Source organism: Anolis carolinensis, unplaced genomic scaffold (genome assembly GCF_035594765.1).
Source record: "Anolis carolinensis isolate JA03-04 unplaced genomic scaffold, rAnoCar3.1.pri scaffold_11, whole genome shotgun sequence".
NCBI classification, from domain to species: domain Eukaryota; kingdom Metazoa; phylum Chordata; class Lepidosauria; order Squamata; family Dactyloidae; genus Anolis; species Anolis carolinensis.
The window spans coordinates 14,783,464-14,809,056 of record NW_026943822.1 but is presented as its reverse complement, the minus strand read 5'-3'; the positions used below and the strand labels follow the sequence as shown (position 1 = coordinate 14,809,056).

The 25,593-nt window shown below is 41.8% G+C and overlaps 1 protein-coding gene across 1 annotated transcript; it reads left to right on the top strand.

The window, feature by feature from the left end:
* The first annotated feature begins 212 nt into the window (after positions 1–212).
* gatm (glycine amidinotransferase) lies at positions 213–20,175 on the top strand. The gene is made up of 9 exons (XM_062963142.1): positions 213–365; positions 7,130–7,354; positions 13,296–13,491; positions 13,767–13,957; positions 15,435–15,572; positions 15,737–15,901; positions 18,084–18,147; positions 18,252–18,368; positions 19,775–20,175. Exons 1-9 carry the CDS (start codon positions 297–299, stop codon positions 19,885–19,887), a joined length of 1,278 nt encoding a protein of 425 aa, XP_062819212.1. The 5' UTR covers positions 213–296; the 3' UTR covers positions 19,888–20,175.
* The last annotated feature ends 5,418 nt before the right edge of the window (positions 20,176–25,593 follow it).

Below are 25,593 nucleotides of genomic sequence, written 5' to 3'. Positions count from 1 at the left end.
CTATTAGGAAACAGTCCAAAACACCTGGAGGGAGGGCAGGAGTTTGTCCACGCCTGGGCTCCGTCCTCCGACCCTTCCCCAACCAGGACCCGGGCCAAGGAGGCCCCAAAGAGGCGAGCGAGTGCAAGGCTTGGGGGGCTTGGCGCCGCCCTCCCCACACAGCCGACCAATGGGGACCAGCGGAGGCCCTATAAAGGATCCAGGCGGAGGCGGCTTTGGCCGCGTCGCAAGCGTTGTTGTCCTCTCGACGGTCCGATCTCTTCTTGAAGCGCCTCTGGAGTCCAGACGAGCGAGGGATGCTGCGGGTGCGGTGCTTGCGCGGAGGGAGCCGAGGAGCCGAAGCCGTGCATTACATCGGGTCCCGGGTAAGTGGGCGCAAGGGTTTGCCGCACCAAAGGCTCAGCAGCAGCAAGGCGCCGTGTTGACCGGGCTTCATACAAAGGGAACCTCAGCCAGGCGTAGTGGGTTAAAGCCTTCTGACTTGAAGGTTGGGTTGCTGACCTGAAGGCTGCCAGGTTCGAATCCCACCCGGGGAGAGCGCGGATGAGCTCCCTCTTTCAGCTCCAGCCCCACGCAGGGACATGAGAGAAGCCTCCCACAAGGATGGTAAAAACATCAAAACATCTGGGCAATGTCCCCCCTGGGCAACGTCCTTGCAGATAGCCAATTCTCTCACACCAGAAGCAACTTGCATTTATCTTCTCAAGTCGCTCCTGACAGAAACAAAAAACCTGTCTAGCAAGCCTTGCAAATGCTGGTGTCTTAGCAGGAAAATGTTTTGGTTTTTATGCCTGTTTTTATGCCTATGAGCCCCCGGTGGCGCAGTAGGTTACACCGCTGAGCTATTAAACTTGCTGACTGAAAGGGCGGTGGTTCGAATCCGGGGTGTGGGGTGAGCTCCTGCTGTTAGCCCCAGCTCCTGCTAACCTAGGAGCTCCTGGTGGCACAGTGGCTTAAAGCTCTGAGCTGTTGAACTTGCTGACCAAAAGGTTGGCGGTTTGAATCCGGGGAGTGGGGTGAGCTCCTGCTGTTAGCCCCAGCTCCTGCTAGCCCAGGAGCCCCCAGTGGCGCAGCGGGTTAAAGCACTGAGCTGTTGAACTTGCTGACCGAAAAGTTGGTGGGTCAAATCTGGGGAGTGGGATGAGCTCCTGCTGTTAGCCCCAGCTCCTGCCAACCTAGGAGGCCCTGGTGGCGCAGCAGATTAAAGTGCTGAGCTACTGAACTTACTGACTGAAAGGGCGGTGGTTCAAATCCAGGGAGTGGGGTGAGCTCCTGCTGTTAGCCCCAGCTCCTGCCAACCTAGGAGCCCCTGGTGGCGCAGCGGATTAAAGCGCTGAGCTGTTGAATTTGCTGACAGAAAGGTCGGCGGTTCGAATCTGGGGAGCATGGTGAGCTCCCACTCTTAGCCCCAGCTTCCCAACCTAGCAGTTCGAAAACATGCAAATGTGAGTAGATCAATAGGTACTGATTTGGCGGGAAGGTAACAGCATTCCATGCAGTCATGCTGGCCACATGACCTTGGAGGTGTCTACGGACAACGCCGGCTCTTCAGCTTAGAAATGGAGATGAGCACCAACACCCAGTCAGACACTATTGGACTTAACGTCGGGGAAAACCTTTATCAAATTATATGGAATGCCTTTTGTAAACATTGGGGTCCCATCCATACAGCTAATAATAATAATAATAATAATAATAATAATAATAATAATAAAACTTTATTTATACCCCGCCACCATCTCCCCAACGGGGACTCGGGGCGGCTAACATGGGGCCACACCCAGAGCAATACAATATAATAACATATAAAAACAACATATCATAACACAATTAAAAGCAATACAATAGATGATAATAGACATTACATCAACATTATCTGCTTTGAACTGGGTTATATGGCAGTGTGGACTCAACACAGTTCAAAGCCAATGTTGTGGATTATCTCCTGTGATATTCTGGTTTATATGGCTGTCTGGAAGTGCCCTGGGTCTACACTGCCATCTAATCCAGTTCAAAACAGACAATCTGGATTTTATACAGCTGTGTAGAAGGGGCCATTGCCATATCAACAAGTTCAATGTAGATTTTATATATATGCACACACACACACATATTTTTCTACACAAAAGGGGCCTTAGATGAAGGGAACGCCCTCAACTCTGTGTTGTCGAAGGCATTCATGTCCAGAATCACTGGGTTGGTCCTGTGAGTTTTCCGGGCTGTATGGACATATGACTATGTCTAGTTTAATTTAGTGATGTCAGATTCAATTTGCAGATGTTAGGTTTTAATTTGATGTTAGGTTTTTAATGTTATTTTCATATGCAGGGTTTCCAGGGGATTTTATGTCAGTATTTGTTTGTTTTACGGAGGCATGGAATGTGTGTTATTGTATGTTGGAATCCGCCCAGAATCCCCTTGGGAAGATAAGGCGGAATACAAATAAAGTTTTATTATTATGATGTTCTAGAAGCATTTTCTCCTGACGTTTCACCTGCATCTATGGCAAACATCCCTGATTAATTCATGTCTGGAATTCCTCTGTTTTCTGAGTGGTGTTTTATTATTATTATTATTATTATTATTATTTACTGTCTTGAACCTGGGAACAGATTTTGGGATATTGGGCCTGTCTGGAAGGGCCCTTAGGCCCCATCTATAAAAAGGTAAAAGTTTTCCCTGACATTAAGTCTAATTGTGTCCGACTTCAGGGGTTGGTGCTCATTTCCATTTCTAAGCTGAAGAGCTGGCATTGTCCATAGATGCCTCCAAGGTCAAGTGGCCACTGGCATGACTGCATGGAGTGCCGTTACCTTCCCGCTGGAGCAGTACCTATTGATCTACTCACAGTTACATATTTTCGAACTGCCAGGTTGGTAGAAGCTGGAGCTAACAGCAGGTGTTCACTCTGCTTCCCAGATTCAAACCGCCAACCTTTCAGTCAGCAAGTTCAGCAGCTCATTGGTTTAATCCGCTGTGCCATCAGGGGCTCCTAAGTTGGCAGAAGCTGGGGCTAACAGCAGGAGCTCACCCAGCTCCCCAGATTCGAACCACCGACCTTTCGGTCAGCAAGTTCAGCAGCTCAGTGGTTTAATCCGCTGCGCTACCAGGGGCTCCTAGGTTGGCAGAAGCTGGGGCTAACAGCAGGAGGTCACTCCGCTCCCCAGATTCGAACCACTGACCTTCTTGTCAGCAAGTTCAGCAGCTCAGTGGTTTAATCCGCTGTGCCACCAGGGGCTCCTAGGTTGGCAGAAGCTGGGGCTAACAGCGGGAGCTCACCCAGCTCCCCAGATTCGAACCACCGACCTTTCGGTCAGAAAGTTCAGCAGCTCAGTGGTTTAATCCGCTGTGCCACCAGGGGCTCCTAGGTTGGCAGAAGCTGGGGCTAACAGCGGAGGTCACCCCGCTCCCCAGATTCGAACCACTGACCTTCTTGTCATCAAGTTCAGCAGCTCAGTGGTTTAATCCGCTGTGCCACCAGGGGCTCCTAGGTTGGCAGAAGCTGGGGCTAACAGCGGAGGTCACCCCGCTCCCCAGATTCGAACCAGAGACCTTTCAGTCATCAAGTTCAGCAGCTCAGTGGTTTAATCCACTGTGCCTTCCCGCTGGAGCGGTACCTATTGATCTACTCACAGTTACATGTTACTAGGTTGACAGAAGCTGAGGCTAACAGTGGGAGCTCACCCCACTCCCTGGATTTGACCCTACCAACCTTTCAGTTAAGCAGCTCAGATTCAGTTCAGATTTGACCCTACCAACCTACCAAGTTCAGCAGCTCAGCGGTTTAACCTGCTGTGCCACGGTGGGCTCCCAATAGGCTCAGGCAAAAGCAAACTTCTTCAGCTTCTCCAAGCTTGTTTGCTATTGGTAACTATTGCTATCATGACCACACTCAGATGTTGCTTGGCCACATGTGTCCAGGTTTTCATCTGTGAAATGTCTATTGGCCTTTGCATGCTTAGAAAAGTTCCGTTTTTAGACTCTTCCAAGCAGATAGAGAGTGGGAACCACAATGCTGAACCAGAGTTGTCTTCCTGGGGTGCAACTCCCCATTTCCTTTGAGTATTCTGCAGAGCTAAGCATTCCCTTCCCAGCCTTGGCCTCTTAACACAAGGCCTGCAGTTGTTCAGCACCAGCTGCTGGGAAAGGCCAAAGTGCCCCAAGCAAATATGCCCCCTCCCCACGTGGAAGGTGAATGGTCAACATTCCCAGCCCAATATGGGAGGGGTATGCAAGGCTGCTGGCTCAGCAGGAGAGGGCAAGAAAGGAGCCATTTCCTAAGAGGAAAGGAATCAACTGCTTGGGGAGGGGGGGCGGGGGTGTCGAGAAAATGCCTTAAGGAAGGAACAGAAGAACTTGACTCAGTGCTGCTGTCATTCCCATTTGGTTCCAGACAAAATCTCTCAAGGCTGTTAATTCTACCCATAATCCAGTTTTTAGTCCCAGATACTCCCACCAAATCAAGGGGAACTTAGACTGAAACCGTATATACTCAAGTATAAGCCGGCCTGAATATAAGCCGAGACACCTAATTTTACCACAAAAAACTGGGAAAACATTGACTCCAGTATAAGCCGAGGGTGGGTAAATTTAAGAAATAAAAATAGATACAGTAGAATCTCATTTATCCAACACTCGCTTATCCAACATTCTGGATTATCCAACGCATTTTTGTACTCAGTGTTTTCAATACATCGTGATATTTTGGTGCTAAATTCGTAAATACAGTAATTACTACATAGCATTACCGTGTATAGAACTGCTTTTTCAGTCAAATTTGTTGTTTAACATGATGTTTTGGTGCTTAATTTGTAAAGTAATAACCTAATTTGATGTTTAATAGACTTTTCCTTAATCTCTCCTTATTATCCAACATATTTGCTTATCCAACGTTCTGCCGGCCCATTTACGTTGAATAAGCGAGACTCTACTGTACCAATAAAATTACATTAATTGAGACATCAGTAGATTAAATGTTTTTGAATATTTACATAAAGCTCAAATTTAAGAGGAGCCTCCGGTGGCTTAGTGTGTTAAAGCACTGAGTTGCTGAACTTGCAGACCAAAATGTCCCAGGTTCAAATCCGGGGAGCGGAGTGAGTGCCCGCTGTTATCCCCAGCTTCTGCCAATCTAGCAGTTCGAAAACATGCAAATGTGAGTAGATCAATAGGTACTGCTCCGGCAGGAAGGTAACAGCGCTCCATGCAGTCATGCCAATGGCCACATGACCTTGGAGGTGTCTACGGACAACGCCGGCTCTTCGGCTTAGAAATGGAGATGAGCACCAACCAAGTCCAGTCAGACATGACTGGACTTAACGTCAGGGGAAACCTTTACCTTTACCAAATTTAAGATAAAACTGTCCAACTCTGATCAAATCATTCTCACCTTCTGCAATGTAAATGTGCTTGTATCCTTTTAATAATAATAGAGTAAAATAATACATGTAATAATAATAATAATAAATATAGGAAAATAATACATGTAATAATAAATAGAGTAAAATAATACATGCAATAATAATAATAAATCAATAATAATAATCAATAATAATGCAATAATAATAATCAGTGTGAAATAATAAATGTATTATTAATAATAATAAAATTCCAAATTTATTTAATGCTTAGACCATAGGTCTTTCGCATGCAAGACAAACAAACAAATACACAAAAGCGAGACCATCAAATACAATATAAAAAATGCCATTAAAACCCTTTGACTGTGATGGGGATGGTTTTAACTAATACAGTAGAGTCTCACTTATCCAACACTCGCTTATCCAACGTTCTAGATTATCCAACACATTTTTGTAGTCAATGTTTTCAATATATCGTGATATTTTGGTGCTAAATTCGTAAATACAGTAATTACTACATAGCATTATTGTATATTGAACTATTTTTTCTGTCAAATTTGTTGTATAACATGATGTTTTGGTGCTTAATTTGTAAAATCATAACCTAATTTGATGTTTAATGGGCTTTTCCTTAATATCTCCTTATTATCCAACATATTCGCTTATCCAACATCCTGCCGGCCGGTTTATGTTGGATAAGTGAGACTCTCCTGTAGTGGTTTTTTATATCCAAGGTGTTCCCTGCTTGGGTTTAAATAATGCTGTACTTACTTGGTTTTATCTTGGTTTTAATTATGTTGGTGCTAATCCATGAAATATGTAGTATTTGAAGGGCATATCCTGACATTAATATTTGCAGCATTTAATAATAATAAAATAGAGTAAAATAAATGTAATACCCTGTTTCCCCAAAAATAAGACATCCCCGAAAAATAAGACCTAGTAGAAGTTTTGCTGAATTGCTAAATATAAGGCCTCCCCCGAAAGTAAGACCTAGCAAAGTTTTTGTTTGGAAGCATGCCCAGCGCCTGTCAAACAGAAGACCAGACCATGCAGGATTGGTAAATGTACATACCAGTTGTACATGGAAATAATGGGAGTAACAAGAAATTCTTGATAGGATTCACAGTTTGTCTGGTTATGCTGGTTTGTGATGACAACTACTGTATATAATAAATGTTCATTTTTTTTGTTCAACAATAAATGTGAATTCTTCTTCATGGAAAAATAAGACATCCCCTGAAAATAAGACCTAGCACATCTTGTGAGCAAAAATTAATATAAGACACTGTCTTATTTTCGGGGAAACACGGTAGTATCAACAATAATAGAGAAAAATAATAAATTTAATAATACCAATAATAATAGAGGAAAATAATAAATGTACTATATATTCTCGAGTATAAGCTGACCCAAATATAAGCCAACCAGGACCCTCACCTGAGTATAAGCCAAAGGGGGCTTTTTCAGTCTCAAAAAAAGGGCTGGAAAACTAGGCTTATACTCAAGCATATACAGTAACTCACATTTGCTGATCTGAACTGGATTATATATACAGCTGTTTGGAAGGGGCCTGGGATAGTGAAGGCTCAACACCTTGTGAAACCACAATCCCCAGGATGCCATAGCATTGAGCCCTGGCAGTTTAAAGGGTATTGAACCGTACAGTGTCAACTCACGATTACTTGAACGTCTGAGACTTGTCAGCAAGATCTCTAGGCAGGCTACTGTGAGAGTAACTCTCCTTGTTCTTTGTTTTCCACCCGCAGCTTCGCCAGGCCTTCACAGGATGGGTGCAGCGAACTTACCAGAGCACCCAAGCTGCTGCGGCGGCAGCCCCCCAGCCCACCTGTGCTGTTGCTGATGACAAGGCCCCCGACCCCCTTCCCCAAGATTGCCCCGTCTGCTCCTACAACGAGTGGGACCCGCTGGAGGAAGTCATTGTGGGCAGAGCCGAAAATGCCCGCGTGCCACCGTTTTCCGTTGAGGTCAAGGTAACGGTTGACTCCCTGGATCAGTAGGCTTTATGTGTGTTTTGCCAATGCCTATTTTATTTATTTATTTGCAGTATTTATATTCCGCCCTTCTTTCTCACCCCGAAGGGGACTCAGGGCGGATTACAATGAACACATATATGGCAAACCTTCAATGCCGACAGACAAACAAGATATATAGACAGACACAGAGGCATTTAACATTTTTCCAGCTTCACGATTCCGGCCACAGGGGGAGCTGTTGCTTCACCGTCCACTAGTGGCTGTACTTCCTCTTTCCATTCCTCGTGTTTTGCCGGCAGTTTTATGATGTTGTAAATTAGTTAAATTAGCCTCCCGCATAAAGCGTACCTAAATTTCCCTACTTGACAGATGCAACTGTCTTTCGGGGCTGCATAGGTCAACAGCAAGCCGGGCTATTTAATGGTCGGGGGCTTAACCCGACCCGGGCTTCGAACTCGTGACCTCTCGGTCAGTAGTGATTTATTGCAGCTGGTTACTATCCAGCTGCGCCACAGCCCAGCTGGGGAAAATTTATGAAGAGCAATGTCTTTATGGCAGGCATGGGCAAACTTCGGCCCTCCAGGTGTTTTGGACTCCAACTTCCACAATTCCTAACAGCTGTTATCACTCGTAACTCTTAGCCATGACATACAGATGTATATACTCGAGTATAAGCCTAGTTTTTCACCCCTTTTTTTAATACTGAACCCCCCCCCCCCTTGGCTTAGGGTCCTGGTTGGCTTATATTTGGGTCAGCTTATACTCCAGAATATATGGTACATTTATTATGTTTCTCTATTATTATTGGTATTATTACATTTATTATTTTTCTCTATTATTGTTGCTACTGTTACATTTATTTTACTCTATTTTTAATTATTACAGTAGAGTCTCATCCAACATAAACCGGCCAGCAGGATGTTGGATAAGCGAATATGTTGGATAATAAGGAGGGATTAAGGAAAAGCCTATTAAACATTAAATTGGGTAATGATTTTACAAATTAAGCACCAAAACATCATGTTATACAACAAATTTGACAGAAAAATTAGTTCAATACGCAATAATGGCATAATGGCATGATTTTACAAATTAAGCACCAAAAATACTATGTTTTACAACAAATCGACAGAAAAACCAGTCCAAAAGACGGTAATGCTACCTAGCAATTACTGTATTTATGAATTTAGCACCAAAACGTCACAATATTTTGAAAACATTGACTAAAGAAACATTGGCTATTAACAAATTGACTACAAATAAAGATAGAATGGCATAAAAGTATCAGTATCAACTTACAGTATCAACATTGTTGAAAATTAAATCCATAAAAAATTCAATCTTTGCTGCCTAGAGAAATCTAACTAATCTATCTAAACCCCAATTGCCTAGTTTCCAACAGAGCTCACAACCTCTGAGGATGTCTGCTACAGATGTGGGCTAAATGTCAGGAGAGAATGCTTCTGCAACATGGCCATACATTTCTGAATCTCACTTTTGGCAGCGAATAGTTAGACTTATTGCTGCATCTACCAATAGCAACAAATTGCCATAAAGTTGTCGAAAGCTTTCATGGCCAGAATCACAGGGTGGCTGTAAATTTTCCAGGCTGTCTGGCCATGTTCCAGAAGCATTCTCTCCTGACGTTTCACCCACTTCTATGGCAGGCATCCTCAGAGATTGTGAGGTCTGTTGGAAACTAGACAAGTTGGGTTTATATGTCTGTGGAATAATGTCCAAGAGAAAGAACTCTTGTCTGTTTGAGGCAAGCATGATTGTTACAATTGATCACCGGGATTAGCATTTAATAGCCTTGCAGCTTCAGAGCCTAGCTGCTTCTTGCCTGGGGGAATCTTTTGTTGAGAGGCGTTAGCTGGCCCTGATTGTCAACCTCCCTGTCAGACTACACAGAAAAGTCATTGAAATCCACAACCATGTGGACAATTTCAACAGAAAGGAGGAAACCATGAAAATGGACAGTACACTTAGAGTCTCACTTATCCAACACTCACTTATCCAACGTTCTGGATTATCCAACGCATTTTTGTAGTCAATGTTTTCAATATATCGTGATATTTTGGTGCTAAATTCGTAAATACAGTAATTACTACATAGCATTAATGTATATTGAACTATTTTTCTCTGTCAAATTTGTTGTATAACATGATGTTTTGGTGCTTAATTTGTAAAATCGTAACCTAATTTGATGTTTAATAGGCTTTTCCTTAATATCTCCTTACTATCCAACATATTCGCTTATCCAACGTTCTGCCAGCCCGTTTACGTTGGATAAGCGAGACTACTGTATTATTATTACATGTATTATTTTACTCAATTTATTATTTCTTGTATTATTTTCCTGTATTTATTATTATTATTATTATTATTATTATTATTATTATTATTATTATTATCAGCTGGCCCTGATTGTCAACCTCCATGTCAGACTACACAGAAAAGTTATTGAAATCCACAAGCGTGTGGACAATTTCAACAGTAAGGAGGAAACCATGAAAATTGACAAAATCTGACTACTGGTATTAAAAAAACTCTAAAATCAGGACAGTAAATAAAGAACAACACTCAGAAAACAGGAGAATTCCAGAAAGGAAACAATCAGGGCTTGCTAACACCTCCCAACAAAGAATTCCCCCAGGCAGGAAGCAGCCAATAGATACCAAATTGAACTTTGCTATTTCCAGTTTCCACCATGATGACCATAAATAGGTGTCTGCTTAACCACTGAAATGCAATTGAGAGAGAAACACGTGAAGGTTTTTTTTTAAGTGTACATATACGATCTAAAACAAATGTTTCCAAATATAATCTGAGATTTGCTGAGCCTGCAGTTTGTGTGGCTCAAGTTACAGTGTTTCGCCGCAGGCAGTTTCTAAGGCTGCAGGATTCCGTCTTGTTGGCAGACATTCACTTATCCGGGGCCTCATACTGTATATTTGGCTGCATTTGCTACTGAAGCCATTCATCTTCCAGTTGCCTATGTCCTTCTTGCCATTTCCCTGCTGAAACCTAAATACAGTTACAGATGTTCAGTGCTGGCTTGGCAAGCAGCCTTCTGGGTTTATTTATTTTTAACAGCTTGGGGGGGGGGTTCATTTTTTAAAAAATTGTGTATTAACTTACTCATTGACTCATTTAAAGCTGTAGTATGTGCCTGGCACATATTACATAGTGGAGATGTACACAGCACGTGCGAGTTTCATGGGATGTGCCTGGACATGCATTTCATGGCTGGGGCTGTCTGGAGATATGTGATGCCTGGGGCGGAACAGCAAATGACATCTCCACCCATCCAAGCCAAATCAAGCTGTGTAGTACTCAGAGCCAAGCAAGGTATTCCAACACATCAGAAAGAAAGACGCTCTTCACCCCTGTCCTGTAATATTGTGGAAAATTGTACTGTTTTGTACTGATCTAAACACTGACACTATCTGGTTGGCTGGTGCATTTAAAAGTAGTCTACAAAAGAATCGTCAAAGGCTTTCATGACCGGAATCACTGGGTTGCTGTGAGTTTTCCGGGCTGTATGGCCATGTTCCAGAAGCATTCTCTCCTGACATTTTGCCCACAACTGGACAATTTGGACACAAAAACAAGAAAACTCACGACCATTCATCACTCACTGCACCCTCACAGTGATGTTGACCGGCTATATCTGCCTAGAAGATCAGGGAGCAGAGGAATCTTACAAGTAAAACAAGCAGTCAAAGAAGAAGAACATGCCCTGGCAGAATATGTCAAGCAAAGTGAAGAACCTGCTTTGATTGAAGTCAAAAATCAGAAACTCCTCAAAGCACAGCAGACAAAAAACCAGTACAAGAAAACCGCACTACAACTAGAGCTGACAACTGGCACAACAAAACACTGCATGGAAAGTTCCTTGACAAAATTGAAGGAAAAGCAGATAAGGAGAAGACCTGGCACTGGCTCACGAATGGGACCCTGAAGAAGGAGACAGAAGGCCTGATCCTTGCAGCCCAGGAGCAAGCCATTAGGACAAATGCAATTAAGGCCAAGATCGAAAAATCAGCTGATGACCCAAAATGCAGACTGTGCAAGGAAACCAACGAAACCATTGATCATATCCTCAGCTGCTGTAAGAAAATCGCACAGACAGACTACAAACAGAGGCACAACCATGTGGCCCAAATGATCCATTGGAACTTATGCCTCAAGTACCACCTTCCAGCAGTAAAGAACTGGTGGTATCACAAACCTGCAAAAGTTTTGGAAAATGAGCACACAAAGATACTGTGGGACTTCCGAATCCAGACTGACAAAGTTCTGGAACACAACACACCAGACATCACAGTTGTGGGAAAGTAAAAGGTTTAGATCATTGATGTCGCCATCCCAGGTGACAGTCGCATTGACGAAAAACAACAGGAAAAGCTCAGCCGCTCTCAGGACCTCAAGATTGAACTTCAAAGACTCTGGCAGAAACCAGTGCAGGTGGTCCTGGTGGTGATGGGCACATTGGGTGCCGTGCCAAAAGATCTCAGCCGGCATTTGGAAACAATAGACATTGACAAAATTACGATCTGTCAACTGCAAAAGGCCACCCTGCTGGGATCTGCGCGCAACATCTGAAAATACATCACACAGTCCTAGACACTTGGGAAGTGTTCAACTTGTGATTTTGTGATACGAAATCCAGCATATCTATCTTGTTTGCTGTGTCATACAATAAAATAATAATAATAATAAATTTATTTTTGTATGCCGCCTCCATCTCCCCAGCTGAAGACTCGGGGCAGCTCACACGGGGAACAAGCCCAATATAATCATATAAGATCATAAAACAACAATTTAGACATCAGACAACACAATTTGAAAAAAAAAAATTAAACAAGTCATAGTTAAAATTGACATAGTTAAAATGTTAAACCATCATCCAGGCATTAAAGGTCCAATATAGGATAACATCTGGGCGATAATCAAAACTGATTTAGGTAAAGGTAAAGGTTTCCCCTGACATCAAGTCCAGTCATGTCTGACTCTGGGGGTTGGTGCTCATCTCCATTTCTAAGCCGAAGAGCCGGCATTGTCCGTAGACACCTCCAAGGTCATGTCGCTGGCATGACTGCATGGAGCGCCATTACCTTCCCGCCGGAGCGGTGCCTATTGATCTACTCACATTGGCATGCTTTCAAACTAGTGTCTATTACAAATAGGACGTACATCAAATAGATACAACAGGTAGGGAAGATAAATCTGAACGGGAATCAAACTAAAAAGTAAGCAGGGCAAGTTTCAGTGTAGATATGGACCAGGTTATATCGGACTTGTCTACTCAAAAGCACATCAGGCATCCTCAGAGGTTGTGAGGTCTGTAGGAAACTAGGCAAGTGGGGTTTGTATATCTGTGGAAAGTCCAGGGTGGGAGAAAAAACTAAGGGCCGGGCTGTGGGGGGCCGGGCTGTGGCGCAGCTGGCTAGTAACCAGCTGCTATAAATCACTACTGAAGAGAGATCATGAGTTCAAAGCTCGGGTCGGGTTAAGCCTTGCTGTTGACCTATGCAGCCCCGAAAGACAGTTGCACCTGTCAATTAGGGAAATTTAGGGACGCTTTATGCGGGAGGCTAATTTACAACACCATAAAACTGCCAGCAAAACACGAGGAAAGGAATGAGGAAGTACAGCCACTACTGGACGGTGAAGCAACAGCTTCCCCTGTGGCCGGAATTGTGAAGCTGGAAAAATGTTAAAAATGCCTCTGAGTCTGTCTAATGTATGTTGTTTGTCTGTTGGCATTGAATGTTTGCCATTTATGTGTTCATTGTAATCCGCCCTGAATCCCCTTTGGGGTGAGAAGGGCGGAATATAAATACTGTAAATAAATTAAAATAAATAAACTTCAAGCAGAAACTTGCTTCACATTTGCCTTTTTCTCCCCCCGCTTTTGCTTCTTATTTACCAGGCCAACACCTACGAGAAGTACTGGAGTTTTTACCAGAAGTATGGAGGGCAGAGCTTCCCGGAGGATCATGTGAAAAAATCAATTGCTGAAATTGAAGAGATGTGCAATATTTTAAGAATGGAAGGAGTGACTGTGAAGAGGCCCGAGCCCCTTGACTGGTCGGCCAAGTACAAAACACCCGACTTTGAATCCACCGGTATGCATGGCTTGTGACTTGAGAATTCAATAAATGTTTCTTTCAGACTCTAGAACAATGATGGGCAACCTTTTGCGCTTGGTGTGTCAAAATTCACCAAAAAACCTAGCATGACTTGGGTGGTGTGTCACTTCGAGAAAAAAACCCATAATTTCACAATACAGTAGAGTCTCGCTTATCCAACGTTCTGGATTATCCAACACATTTGTGTAGTCAATGTTTTCAATACATCGTGATATTGTGTGATATGCTCATGTGTATGTTCTCTTTGGCAGGCATGTACGCAGCCATGCCCAGAGACATTCTGTTGGTGGTTGGCAATGAAATCATTGAAGCGCCCATGGCCTGGCGTGCCCGTTTCTTCGAGTACAGGGCATACAGGCCGATCATTAAGGAGTACTTTCGCCAAGGCGCCAAGTGGACCACAGCACCAAAGCCCACAATGTCTGATGAACTTTATGACCAGGTATTACCCTCTGGATTCTCACATGCCCATCTCCATTGGTGCAAAATTGCTTTGTTGTTGGTAGTAAATCATATGTTGCTTGCAATATATGATATATTTATCTCTCCTCTTCCCCTCCCTTATCAGTACTTACTTTTTCAAAGCCTCCCTCGCTCTTAACCAAGGGAATGTTTCGACAAGAGAAAGAAGCCCTTGCAAGTCAGGAAGAATAATATATGCCCATTAATCTTATAAAAGCATTTCCCCCTTGAAATATTTGTTAATCTCTGCTACAGATATATATGCATTTCCCCCTGAAAGCCTTTGCAATCCGTATGTACCTTTATGGTTGTATCTATCTATCTATCCATCTATCTATCTATATACATTAATTTTATATGTGAATTTCCCCCGATATGTTTACAAGTCTTTGCAAATCCTATATACATATAGATAGCTAGAGATTTCCATGTACCTGTATATCTGTATCTATGTGTATACATTATTTTATATATGAATTTTCAGCTCACATGTTGCAAGTCTTTGCAAATCCTATAGCGATATAATTATCTATATATAGATATGCAGTAGAGTCTTACTTATCCAACGTTCTGGATTATCCAATGCATTTTTGTTGTCAATGTTTTCAATATATCATGATATTTTGGTGCTAAATTCATAAATACAGTAATTACTTCATAGCATTACTGTGTATTGAACTACTTTCTCTGTCAAATTTGTTGTATAACATGATGTTTTGGTGCTTAATTTGTGAAATCATAACCTAATTTAATGTTTAATAGGCTTTTCCTTAATGCTAGAGTTGTTGTTGTTGTTATTATTATTATTATTATTATTATTATTATTATTATTACAGTCTCACTTATCCAACACTCACTTATCCAATGTTCTGGATTATCCAACGCATTTTTGGTGCTAAATTTGTAAATGCAGCAATTACTACATAGCATTACTGTGTATTGAACTACTTTTTCTGTCAAATTTGTTGTATAACATGATGTTTGGTGCTTCATTTGTAAAATCATAACCTAATTTGATGTTTAATAGGCTTTTCCTTAATGCTTCCTTATTATCCAACATATTCGCTTATCCAACATTCTGCCAGCCCGTTTACATTGGATAAGCGAGACTCTTCTGTATATAGATAGATATATATGAACATAGTGCTTGCAAATATCGCAGGGATTTCATTGGGATCTATTTTTATTTTGAAATTGACTCGTAGCTGCTGCATTTCCCACCCACGCTTATACTCAAGTCAGTAAGTTTCCCCAGTTTTTGTGGTAAAATTAGGTGCCTCGGCTTATATTAGGGTCAGTTTAGGGTCAGTATATATGGTATTCCCTTTTTTTGACCCAGGAATTTTAAAATGACCATTTTGTTGTTGGGTTGGTTGGATAGTTTTAATGCCTGTTTCTTTTTCTTCTTTTTTATTCTTTTTATTCATTGAGTGTGCATTCAATCTCCCTTAAACCAGGATTATCCCATCCGCACTGTGGAAGACAGGCACAAACTGGCTGCTCAAGGCAAATTTGTCACAACTGAATTCGAGCCATGTTTTGATGCTGCTGACTTCATAAGAGCTGGAAGGGATATCTTTGTGCAAAGGAGTCAGGTAAAGGATTTGCTATGTTTCCCTATGCATTTCCTATGTTTAAACCAGGCCAGATCTACACTGCCATATAAAATCCAGATTATCTGCTTTGAACTGGATTATATGCCAGCGTAGACTCATAATCCACAAAGGGAATAATCTGGATTATTTATCTCCTGCTCCAGGTTACTAACTTCTTGGGTATTGAGTGGATGCGAAGGCATCTTGCACCAGAATACAGAGTGCACACCATCTCCTTCAAAGACCCCAATCCGATGCACATTGATGCTACGTTTAACATCATTGGACCCGGCTTGGTGCTTTCCAACCCAGATCGTCCGTGTAATGAGGTAACGAATTTCTAGATAAATAATAAAAATGAATCTAGGTGCTAAAAGGCACCCATTCCGTGGCTGCAATCATGTATGGCTTAGCATTGTGCAGCAATCATGCACACAGAACCACACAACACTGTGCAATTATTTGAGAACACAGAAATGCTGGACCGCTCTAACAACCACCATGTTAGACTACACAGAGAAGCCATTGAAATCCACATGCGTGTGGACAATTTCAACAGAAAAGAGGAAACAATGAAAATGAACAAAATCTGGCTCCCAGTATTAAAAAAAACTCTAGAATTGGGACTCAAGAAAAGAGGAAACAATCATCTTAACACCTCCCAACACAGGATTCCCCAGGCAGGAAGCAGCCAGGCTTTGAAGCTGCAAGGCTTTTCAATGCTAATCAAGGTGGTCAATTGCAACATTCACACGTGTCTCAAACAGACAATAGTTCTTTCTCCCACCCTGGACTTGCCACAGATATATAAATCCCAATTATTTAGTTTCCAATAGACCTCACAACCTCTGAGGATGCCTGCCATAGATGTGGGTAAAACATCAGGAGATAATGCTTCTGGAACATGGCCATATAGCCTGGAAAACTCAGAGCAACCCACTGTACAATTAATCACTCCCATGGCCTATATATTTCCATTTAATAATAATAATAATAATAATAATAATAATAATAATAATAATAATAATAATAATCTGTGGCGCAGGCTGTTGAGCAGCCAGCTGTAACAAATCACTCTGACCAAGAGGTCATGAGTTCGAGGCCAGCTCGAAGCCCTGCGTTTGTCTTTGTCTTTGTTCTATGTTAAGGCATTGAATGTTTGCCTTATATGTGTAATGTGATCTGCCCTGAGTCCCCTTCGGGGTGAGAAGGGTGGAATATAAATACTGTAATTATTATTAAATAATAATAATAATAATACAGTAGAGTCTCACTTATCCAACATAAACGGGCCGGCAGAATGTTGGATAAGCGAATATGTTGGATAATAAGGAAGCATTAAGGAAAAGCCTATTAAACATCAAATTAGGTTATGATTTTACAAATGAAGCACCAAAACATCATGTTATACAACAAATTTGACAGAAAAAGTAGTTCAATACACAGTAATGCTATGTAGTAATTGCTGTATTTACAAATTTAGCACCAAAATTGCGTTGGATAATCCAGAACATTGGATAAGTGAGTGTTGGATAAGTGAGACTGTAATAATAATAATAATAATAATAATAATATTAATAATAACAACAACAACTCTAGCAGAAACCAGTGCAGGTGGTCCCGGTGGTGATCGGCACACTGGGTGCCGTGCCAAAAGATCTCAGCCGGCATTTGGAAACAATAGACATTGACAAAATTACGATCTGCCAACTGCAAAAGGCCACCCTGCTGGGATCTGCGCGCATCATCCGAAAATACATCACACAGTCCTAGACACTTGGGAAGTGTTCGACTTGTGATTTTGTGATATGAAATCCAGCATATCTATCTTGTTTGCTGTATCATACAATAATAATAATAATAATAATAATAATAATAATAATAATAATAATAATAATAATAACTATTTATACTCTGTTTTATCTCTCCTGAAGGAGACTCAAATATATTGCCTCTGCATCCATGTTTTGAATTTCACATATCCATTACATATAGTAAAATGTCACCATGGTGTTCACATTTCTAATGCACATTAGATCGGATAACGCCCTCTTGTGATAAAAACTAAACAACACAACTCCTGCAAAGCTGTTAACAATGCATAAAAGGTAAAGGTTTCCCCTGACGTTAAGTCCAGTCATGTCCGACTCTGGGGGTTGGTGCTCATTTCCATTTCTAAGCCGAAGAGCCGGTGTTGTCCGTAGACACCTCCAAGTTCATGTGGCCAGCATGACTGCATGGAGCGCTGTTACCGTCCCGCCGGAGCGGTACCTATTGATCTACTCACATTGGCATGTTTTCGAACTGCTAGGTTGGCAGGAGCTGGAGCTAACAGCGGCCGCTCATGCCGCTCCCGGGGTTTGAACCTGGGACCTTTCGGTCTCCATCTCAGTGCTTTAACGCACTTCGCCACCGGGGCATGAATAAGAGCATTTAAAACTGAGAAATGGACTTGGCTATAAGCAAGAACTTGGGATCACAGGCGATAAAGTCTCCCTCTTTCTCTTTCAGATCAATCTCTTCAAGAAGGCAGGCTGGACGGTGGTTCACCCTCCTTTGCCACTCATCCCCGACAGTATGTTTTAATTCAACTTTCCCTTTGAAGGCCAGTCTTGTGAAGCATAAATACACACTATAATGGTTTCAACTGTGCTAACTGTTCTGTCTCTTTGCATCCAGATCACCCACTGTGGATGTCCTCTAAATGGCTGTCCATGAATGTCCTCATGTTGGATGAGAAGCGTGTGATGGTGGACGCCAATGAAGTCTCGATCCAGAAGCTTTTTGAAAAGCTAGGTAGGGCCAATGTTGCAATACAGAGAAAACGTGAAGAGTGCAGTTGTGGTACATGTATTATTTTACTCTATTTTTTATTATTATTAATACATTTATTCTTTCATTCTGATATTATTATTATTATTGCATTTATTATTTTACTCTATTTATTATTACTTGTATTATTTTCCTGTATTTATTATTATTATTTTATTATGACACAGCAAACAAGATAGATATGCTGGATTTCGTATCACAAAATCACAAGTCGAACACTTCCCAAGTGTCTAGGACTGTATGATGTATTACTATTACTATTATTATATGACACAGCAAACAAGAGAGATATGCTGGGCTTCGTATCACAAAATCACAAGTCGAACACTTCCCAAGTGTCTAGGACTGTGTGATGTATTTTGTCAATGTCTATTGTTTCCAAATGCCGGCTGAGATCTTTTGGCACGGCACCCAATGTGCCGATCACCACCAGGGCCACCTGCACTGGTTTCTGCCATAGTCTTTGAAGTTCAATCTTGAGGTCCTGATAGCGGCTGAGTTTATTAATAATAATGACAATAACAATAATAATAATGTTGCCATGCCAGGTGACAGTCGCATAGATGAAAAACAACAGGAAAAACTCAGCCGCTATCAGGACCTCAAGATTGAACTTCAAAGACTCTGGCAGAAACCAGTACAGGTGATCCCGGTGGTGATGGGCACACTGGGTGCTGTGCCAAAAGATCTCAGCCGGCATTTGGAAACAATAGACATTGACAAAATCACCATCTGCCAACTGCAAAAGGCCACCCTGCTGGGATATGCACGCATCATCCGAAAATACATCACACAGTCCTAGACACTTGGGAAGTGTTCGACTTGTGGTTTTGCGAAACGAAATCCAGCATATCTATCTTGTTTGCTGTGCCATACAACGTCGTTGTGTTGATAATAATTAATTATTATTGACAAAATTACGATCTGCCAGCTGCAAAAGGCCACCCTGCTGGGATCTGCGCGCATCATCCGAAAATACCTCACACAGTCCTAGACACTTGGGAAGTGTTCGACTTGTGATTTTGTGATATGAAATCCAGCATATCAATCTTGTTTGCTGTGTCATAATAAAATAATAATAATTATTATTATTATTATTATTATTACATGTATTATTTTACTCTATTATTATTAAAAGGACACATAAGTGCATTTACACTGAAGAAGATGAGAATCATGATTTGATCAGAGTTGGACAGTCTTATCTTAAATTTGAGCTTTATGTAATCAAATGGTTAAGAAGAGTTTGGTGCCATTGGGCTTAGGGCAGCCCAACAAAGGCATGGCTTGGGTGGCTATATGAGCTGTGTGTGGTGCAAGCTGCCATAAAACTCCTCTCCAAAGTGTCTTCTTCCATTTGCATTTGACAGGCATTTCAACCGTCAAGGTCAACATCCGCCATGCCAATTCCTTGGGAGGCGGCTTCCACTGCTGGACCTGTGACATCCGCCGTCGCGGCACCCTGAAATCCTACTTCGATTAGTCTGGGATCGGCATGTTCCGCTTTCCGCGATGTAAGCGTCGGAGGGTGAAGAAGAGGTTGATTTCATCTCTCTGCTTAAAAACAGAACGTGATTGCATGAGCTGTGTGGTGCTTGGATCCATGCCCTTCTCCGCATCCTCCCGAGAAAGTAGCACAGTTTCTCCCCAGAGTCCTTTCACACATTGCAACGGGTAAAGGGAATCTGTCCCTTTGTGAGCAGAACTCTACGATGGGCACAAGTGTCCAGCGAATGCAACGACACTTTTGAAAAGTGCTCCTGGCAGTGTACCAAGAGTGGACAACTGTGGAAGTCTAGGAGACCTTGGAGGGTTGCACTCTCATAGAATCATAGACCACATGTGCCATCTAGACCAGGGGTCCCCAAACTTTTTAAACGGGGGGCCAGTTCATGATCCTTCGGACCATTGGAGGGCCGGACTATAGTTGGCCACTGAGCAATAATAAAAAATAATAATAATAATAATAAAGAGGGTTGGAAGAGACCCTTTGGGCCATTGAGTCCAATCCCCTTCTGCCTTTGTGCACTGAAAGCACAAGCAAAGCATCCCTGAAAGATGGCCACCCAGCCTCAATGTTAATAATAATAATAATAATAATAATAATAATAATAATAATAATACATGTGCCATGCCAAAAGATCTCAGCCGGCATTTGGAAACAATAGACCAGGGGTCCCCAAACTTTTTAAACGGGGGCCAGTTCATGATCCTTCGGACTGTTGGTGGGCCGGACTATAGTTGGCCACTAAGCAATAATAATAATTAATAATAATAATAATAATAATAAAGAGGGTTGGAAGAGACCCTTTGGGCCATTGAGTCCAATCCCCTTCTGCCTTTGTGCACTGAAAGCACAAGCAAAGCATCCCTGACAGATGGCCACCCAGCCTCAATGTTAATAATAATAATAATAATAATAATAATAATAATAATAATAATAATAATAATAAATGTGTCGTGCCAAAAGATCTCAGCCAGCATTTGGAAACAATAGCCATTGACAAAATTACGATCTGCCAGCTGCAAAAGGCCACCCAGCCTCAATGTTAATAATAATAATAATAATAATAATAATAATAATAATAATAATAATAATAAATGTGTCGTGCCAAAAGATCTCAGCTGGCATTTGGAAACAATAGCCATTGACAAAATTACGATCTGCCAGCTGCAAAAGGCCACCCGACTGGGCTCTGCACGCATCATCCAATAATACACCACACAGTCCTAGACACTTGGGAAGTGTTTGACTTGTGATTTTGTGAAACGAAATCCAGCAGATCTATCTTGTTTGCTGTGTAATACTTATAATAAAAAAGAGGGTTGGAAGAGACCCTTAGTCCAACCCCCTTCTGCCTCTGCGCACCAAAAGCACAAGCAAAGCATCCCTGACAGATGGCCACCCAGCCTCAATGTTAATAATAATAATAATAATAATAATAATAATAATAATAATAATAATAATAATAATAATAATAATAATAATAATAAGGGTTGTAAGAGAAGAAGAGACCCCTTGGATTATTTAGCCTAACCCTCTTCTGCCCTTGTGCCGTGGGGGCCGGATAAATGGCTTCAATGGGCTTCATCTGGCCCCCGGGCCTTAGTTTGGGGACCCCTGATCTAGACCATGCAGGAAAAGCACAATCAAAGCACCCCCGACAGATGGCCATCCTGCCTCTGTTTAAAAGCCTCCAAGGAAGGAGCTTCTACCAGAGTTCCGCTCTTCTTGTGGTCAGGAAGTTCTTCCTAATGTTCAGATGGAATCTCAATTTCCTGTCATTTGAACCCATGGCTCCATTTCATCCTGGTCTCTAGGGCAGCAGAAAATGACCCTGCTCCCTCTTCCTTATGACAGCCTTTCAAATGTTTAAACATGACGATCATGTCTCCACTCTTTTGCAAGCTCCATTGCACTCTCCTGCAAAAAATCAAGTGTCCCCCCCCCAATGTTCCCAAAAACATTCCTGGTTGGCCCCAAGGACCATAAAAATGGTCCTGCAACTGCATTTTGCACACTCCTGGCATACATTAGGACATTGGCATCTGCTGGGATTTGAGCACTCTTTGGATAACAAAACCCATGGATGCTGAAGCCTATATATATATATGTGTGTGTGTATGTGTGTGTGTATATATATATATATATATATATAATATAATATTATATATATATATATATATATATATATATATATATATATATATATATAATATAATATATATTATATACACACACACACACACACACACACACACACACACACTAGCTGTGCCCGGCCACGCATTGCTGTGGCGAAGTATGGTGGTATGGGAAATAAAGTATTGAGGAATTGGTGGTAGTTAAGGTAAAGCGTAAAGGTTTTCTCCTGACATTAAGTCCATTATAAATGGGTTATATAGCTGTGTGGAAGGGCCTTGAGTCTACACTGCCATATAATCCAGTTAAAATCAGATAATCTGTATTTTATAGGCAGTGTGGAAGAGGCCTAACTCTGCCTGTGCCCTGGGCTGAGTGGGTTGCTAGGAGACCAAGTGGGCAGAGCTTAGCCTTCTAACTGGCAGCAATTGGATAAAAACAATTATTCCTCTCCCTCTAATTAGGACTTTATTTTTCTTTTCTTTTTGTTGTATGAACGTAGAGGCAAGGATGAGGGGTTGTGCTGCCAAGTTTAGTGTTTCCGGAATGTGTAGTTTTGTTGTTTTGTCCTAGGCTGAAATTTCATTACTCTTTTATATATATAGATATATATACCGTGTTTCCCCGAAAATAAGACAGTGTCTTATATTAATTTTGGCTCCCAAAGATGCTCTAGGTCTTATTTTCAGGGGATGCTTTATTTTTCCATGAAGAAGAATTCACATTTATTGTTGAACAAAAAAAAAAGAACATTTATTATATACTGTACAGTAGTTTTCATCATAAACCAGCATAACCAGACAAACTGAATCCTATCAAGAATTTCTTGTTACTACCAATATTTCCATGTACAACACTTTATGATACATACATTTACCGATCCTGCATGCTCTGGTGTTTTGTTTGGCGGGCATGCTTCCAAACAAAAACTTTGCTAGGTCTTACTTTCAGGGGAGGCTTATAAGTGGGCAAAATGCAGTCGCAGGACCATTTTTATGGCCCTTAGGGCAGGCCTGGGCAAACTTCGGCCCTCCGGGTGTTTTGGACTTCAACTCCCACAATTCCTAACAGCCGGTAGGCTGTTAGGAATTGTGGGAGTTGAAGTCCAAAACACCCGGAGGGCCGAAGTTTGCCCAGGCCTGCCTTAGGGGCTTCAGCATCCATGGGTTTTGTTATGCAGATATTATATATTGGTGTCAAGGATAATGTACACATACATTTGGATCCTTTTATATAAGGGACACCATCTTCTTGTGCATCATTATGTGACTTGCCACCAGGGAAACGTATCATAGGATTCAGAAAAGTCACTTGCAATTAAAAATGCATTTTTATCAGTTGCTTTTAGATCCTCTATACGGAGACCTGAGCATGGACATGTTCTTTTTGAATGACAGCCCACAACTGGGTTGCTTTGAGTTTTCCAGGCTGTATGGCCATGTTCCAGAAGCATTCTCTCCTGACGTTTCACCCACATCTATGGCAGGCATCCTTAGAGGTTGTGAGGTCTGTTGGAAACTAGGCAAGTGGGGTTTATATATCTGTGGAACGTCCAGCGTGGGAGACATAACTCTTGTTCGAGGCAAGTGTGAATGTTTCAATTAATCAACTTGATTAGCATTGAATGGCCTTTCGGCTTCAAAGCCTGGCTGCTTACTGCCTGGGGGAATCCTTTGTTGGGAGGTGTTAGCTATGCTGATGGGATTCTGGGAGTTATAGTCCAAAGAAAGAAATCTTTCCAAAATGTTTCCTGATTGGATTCAGACTAAATTCGTTCAAATGAAACATTGCCCAAATTCAAGGTCTTCCTGTATAAATACAAGCTTAAACCATCTTCAGTGTTCTCTCAACCAGTGCAATGTGTGAAAGGACCCTTTCCTAAGTTAGGCTAAATTTGAAACTTGTCATCAGTGGTAAGTGCAGGTCTTCTGGCTGGCTTTTTGAAGGACTTCCTCTCCATCAGGAAATCCCCTTTTACCATCAGTCTCAGGGTAAACGCAACGGTGGTTGTGTCTCTGGAGTTGATACTCCACATCTACCTCTGTTTAAAACTCTTATCAAAAAGGCAGCTAGAAATGTTAGACCTGAGTTTAACATTAACATTTCCTTTCCAAGTTGAGAATTTGTATTTGTGTCTATGTTGTTGGGTGTGTCCGAAATATTAAGACAGGGCCTAAAATACAGGTTTTACATGGACCCAGGGTCTTTGTTTTTTTTAAAATTACTTTTATAGGTAATATTGGTTTGAATTAGTTTGAACTTTTAAAACAAAGGTGATGGGCATTTAGTGGTTATCCTGCAGACCTATCACCCTTTGCCTATCCGCTTAATGGTTCTGTCGAAAAAGAGATTTCAGTAGGGTTTGCTATCATCTGCTGAAATCTGCTTTTCTCCATTATTTTTGGCAAGCCTAGTGCAGTGCCCAGTTCCTAAACCAGCATAGCCTTATATTTTGAATTTTCGTTCCCTAACCTTTGACTAAAGAGCCCTGGTTTGAAGTCGTTTATGGCGATGTAATTTTGTCCCAACATATACCATCACTCAGGCCTTTTCTACACTGTCATATAATCCAGATTATCACAGATTATAATCCTTGAACTGGATTATATGAGTCTACACTGCCATATAATCCAGTTCAAAGCAGATAATCTGGATTTTTATGGCAGTGTAGAAGGGGCCTCAATGAGTATCCGATACATAGGTATCATTTGCTATCTTCCTTTGACATTTTACCTCCAAGGTACACCAACACAACCCGTTTCACTTGGTGAAATTGTTTACATAAAGGTGTCTCAGTAATGAGGATGATGATAATGATAGACAGAAACACACAATGACACAAAGCTAATAATACCTACCGGTGCTGTAAATTACATTTTTTTAAAAACTGATTTCGATATGTATTTTATATGCCAATAAAACAGGTTTGCATTTGTCAAGTTTGGGTGTGAAGTGATTTTGCATGTCAAGACGGGAAAAATTTGATCCACACTTTGCTCCCATCAAGACGGCCATATAATCTAGTTTCTGAATTCAGATTATGTGAGTATACACTGCCATATAATCCAGATTTGAACTGGATTATATGGCAGCGTAAATTGCCCCTGGTGACACAGCGGGTTAAACCACTGAGCTGCTGAATTTGTTGACCGAAAAGTCGTCAGTTCGAATCCGGGGAGCAGGGTGAGCTCCCGCTGTTAGCACCAACTTCTGACAACCTAGTAGTTGACAATCAAGTTCAAGGATTATAATCTGTGACACAGCGGGTTAAACCGCTGAGCTGCTGAACGTGCTGACCGAAAAGTCATCAGTTCAAATCCGGGGAGCAGGGTGAGCTCCCGCTGTTAGCACCAACTTCTGACAACCTAGTAGTTCAAAAACTTGCAAATGTGAGTAGATCAATAGGTACTGCTCCAGCGGGAAGGTAACGGTGCTCCGTGCAGTCATGCCATTGGCTACATGACCTTGGAGGTGTCTACGGACAACGCCGGCTCTTCGGCTTAGAAATTGAGATGAGCACCAACCATCAGAGTCGGACATGACTGG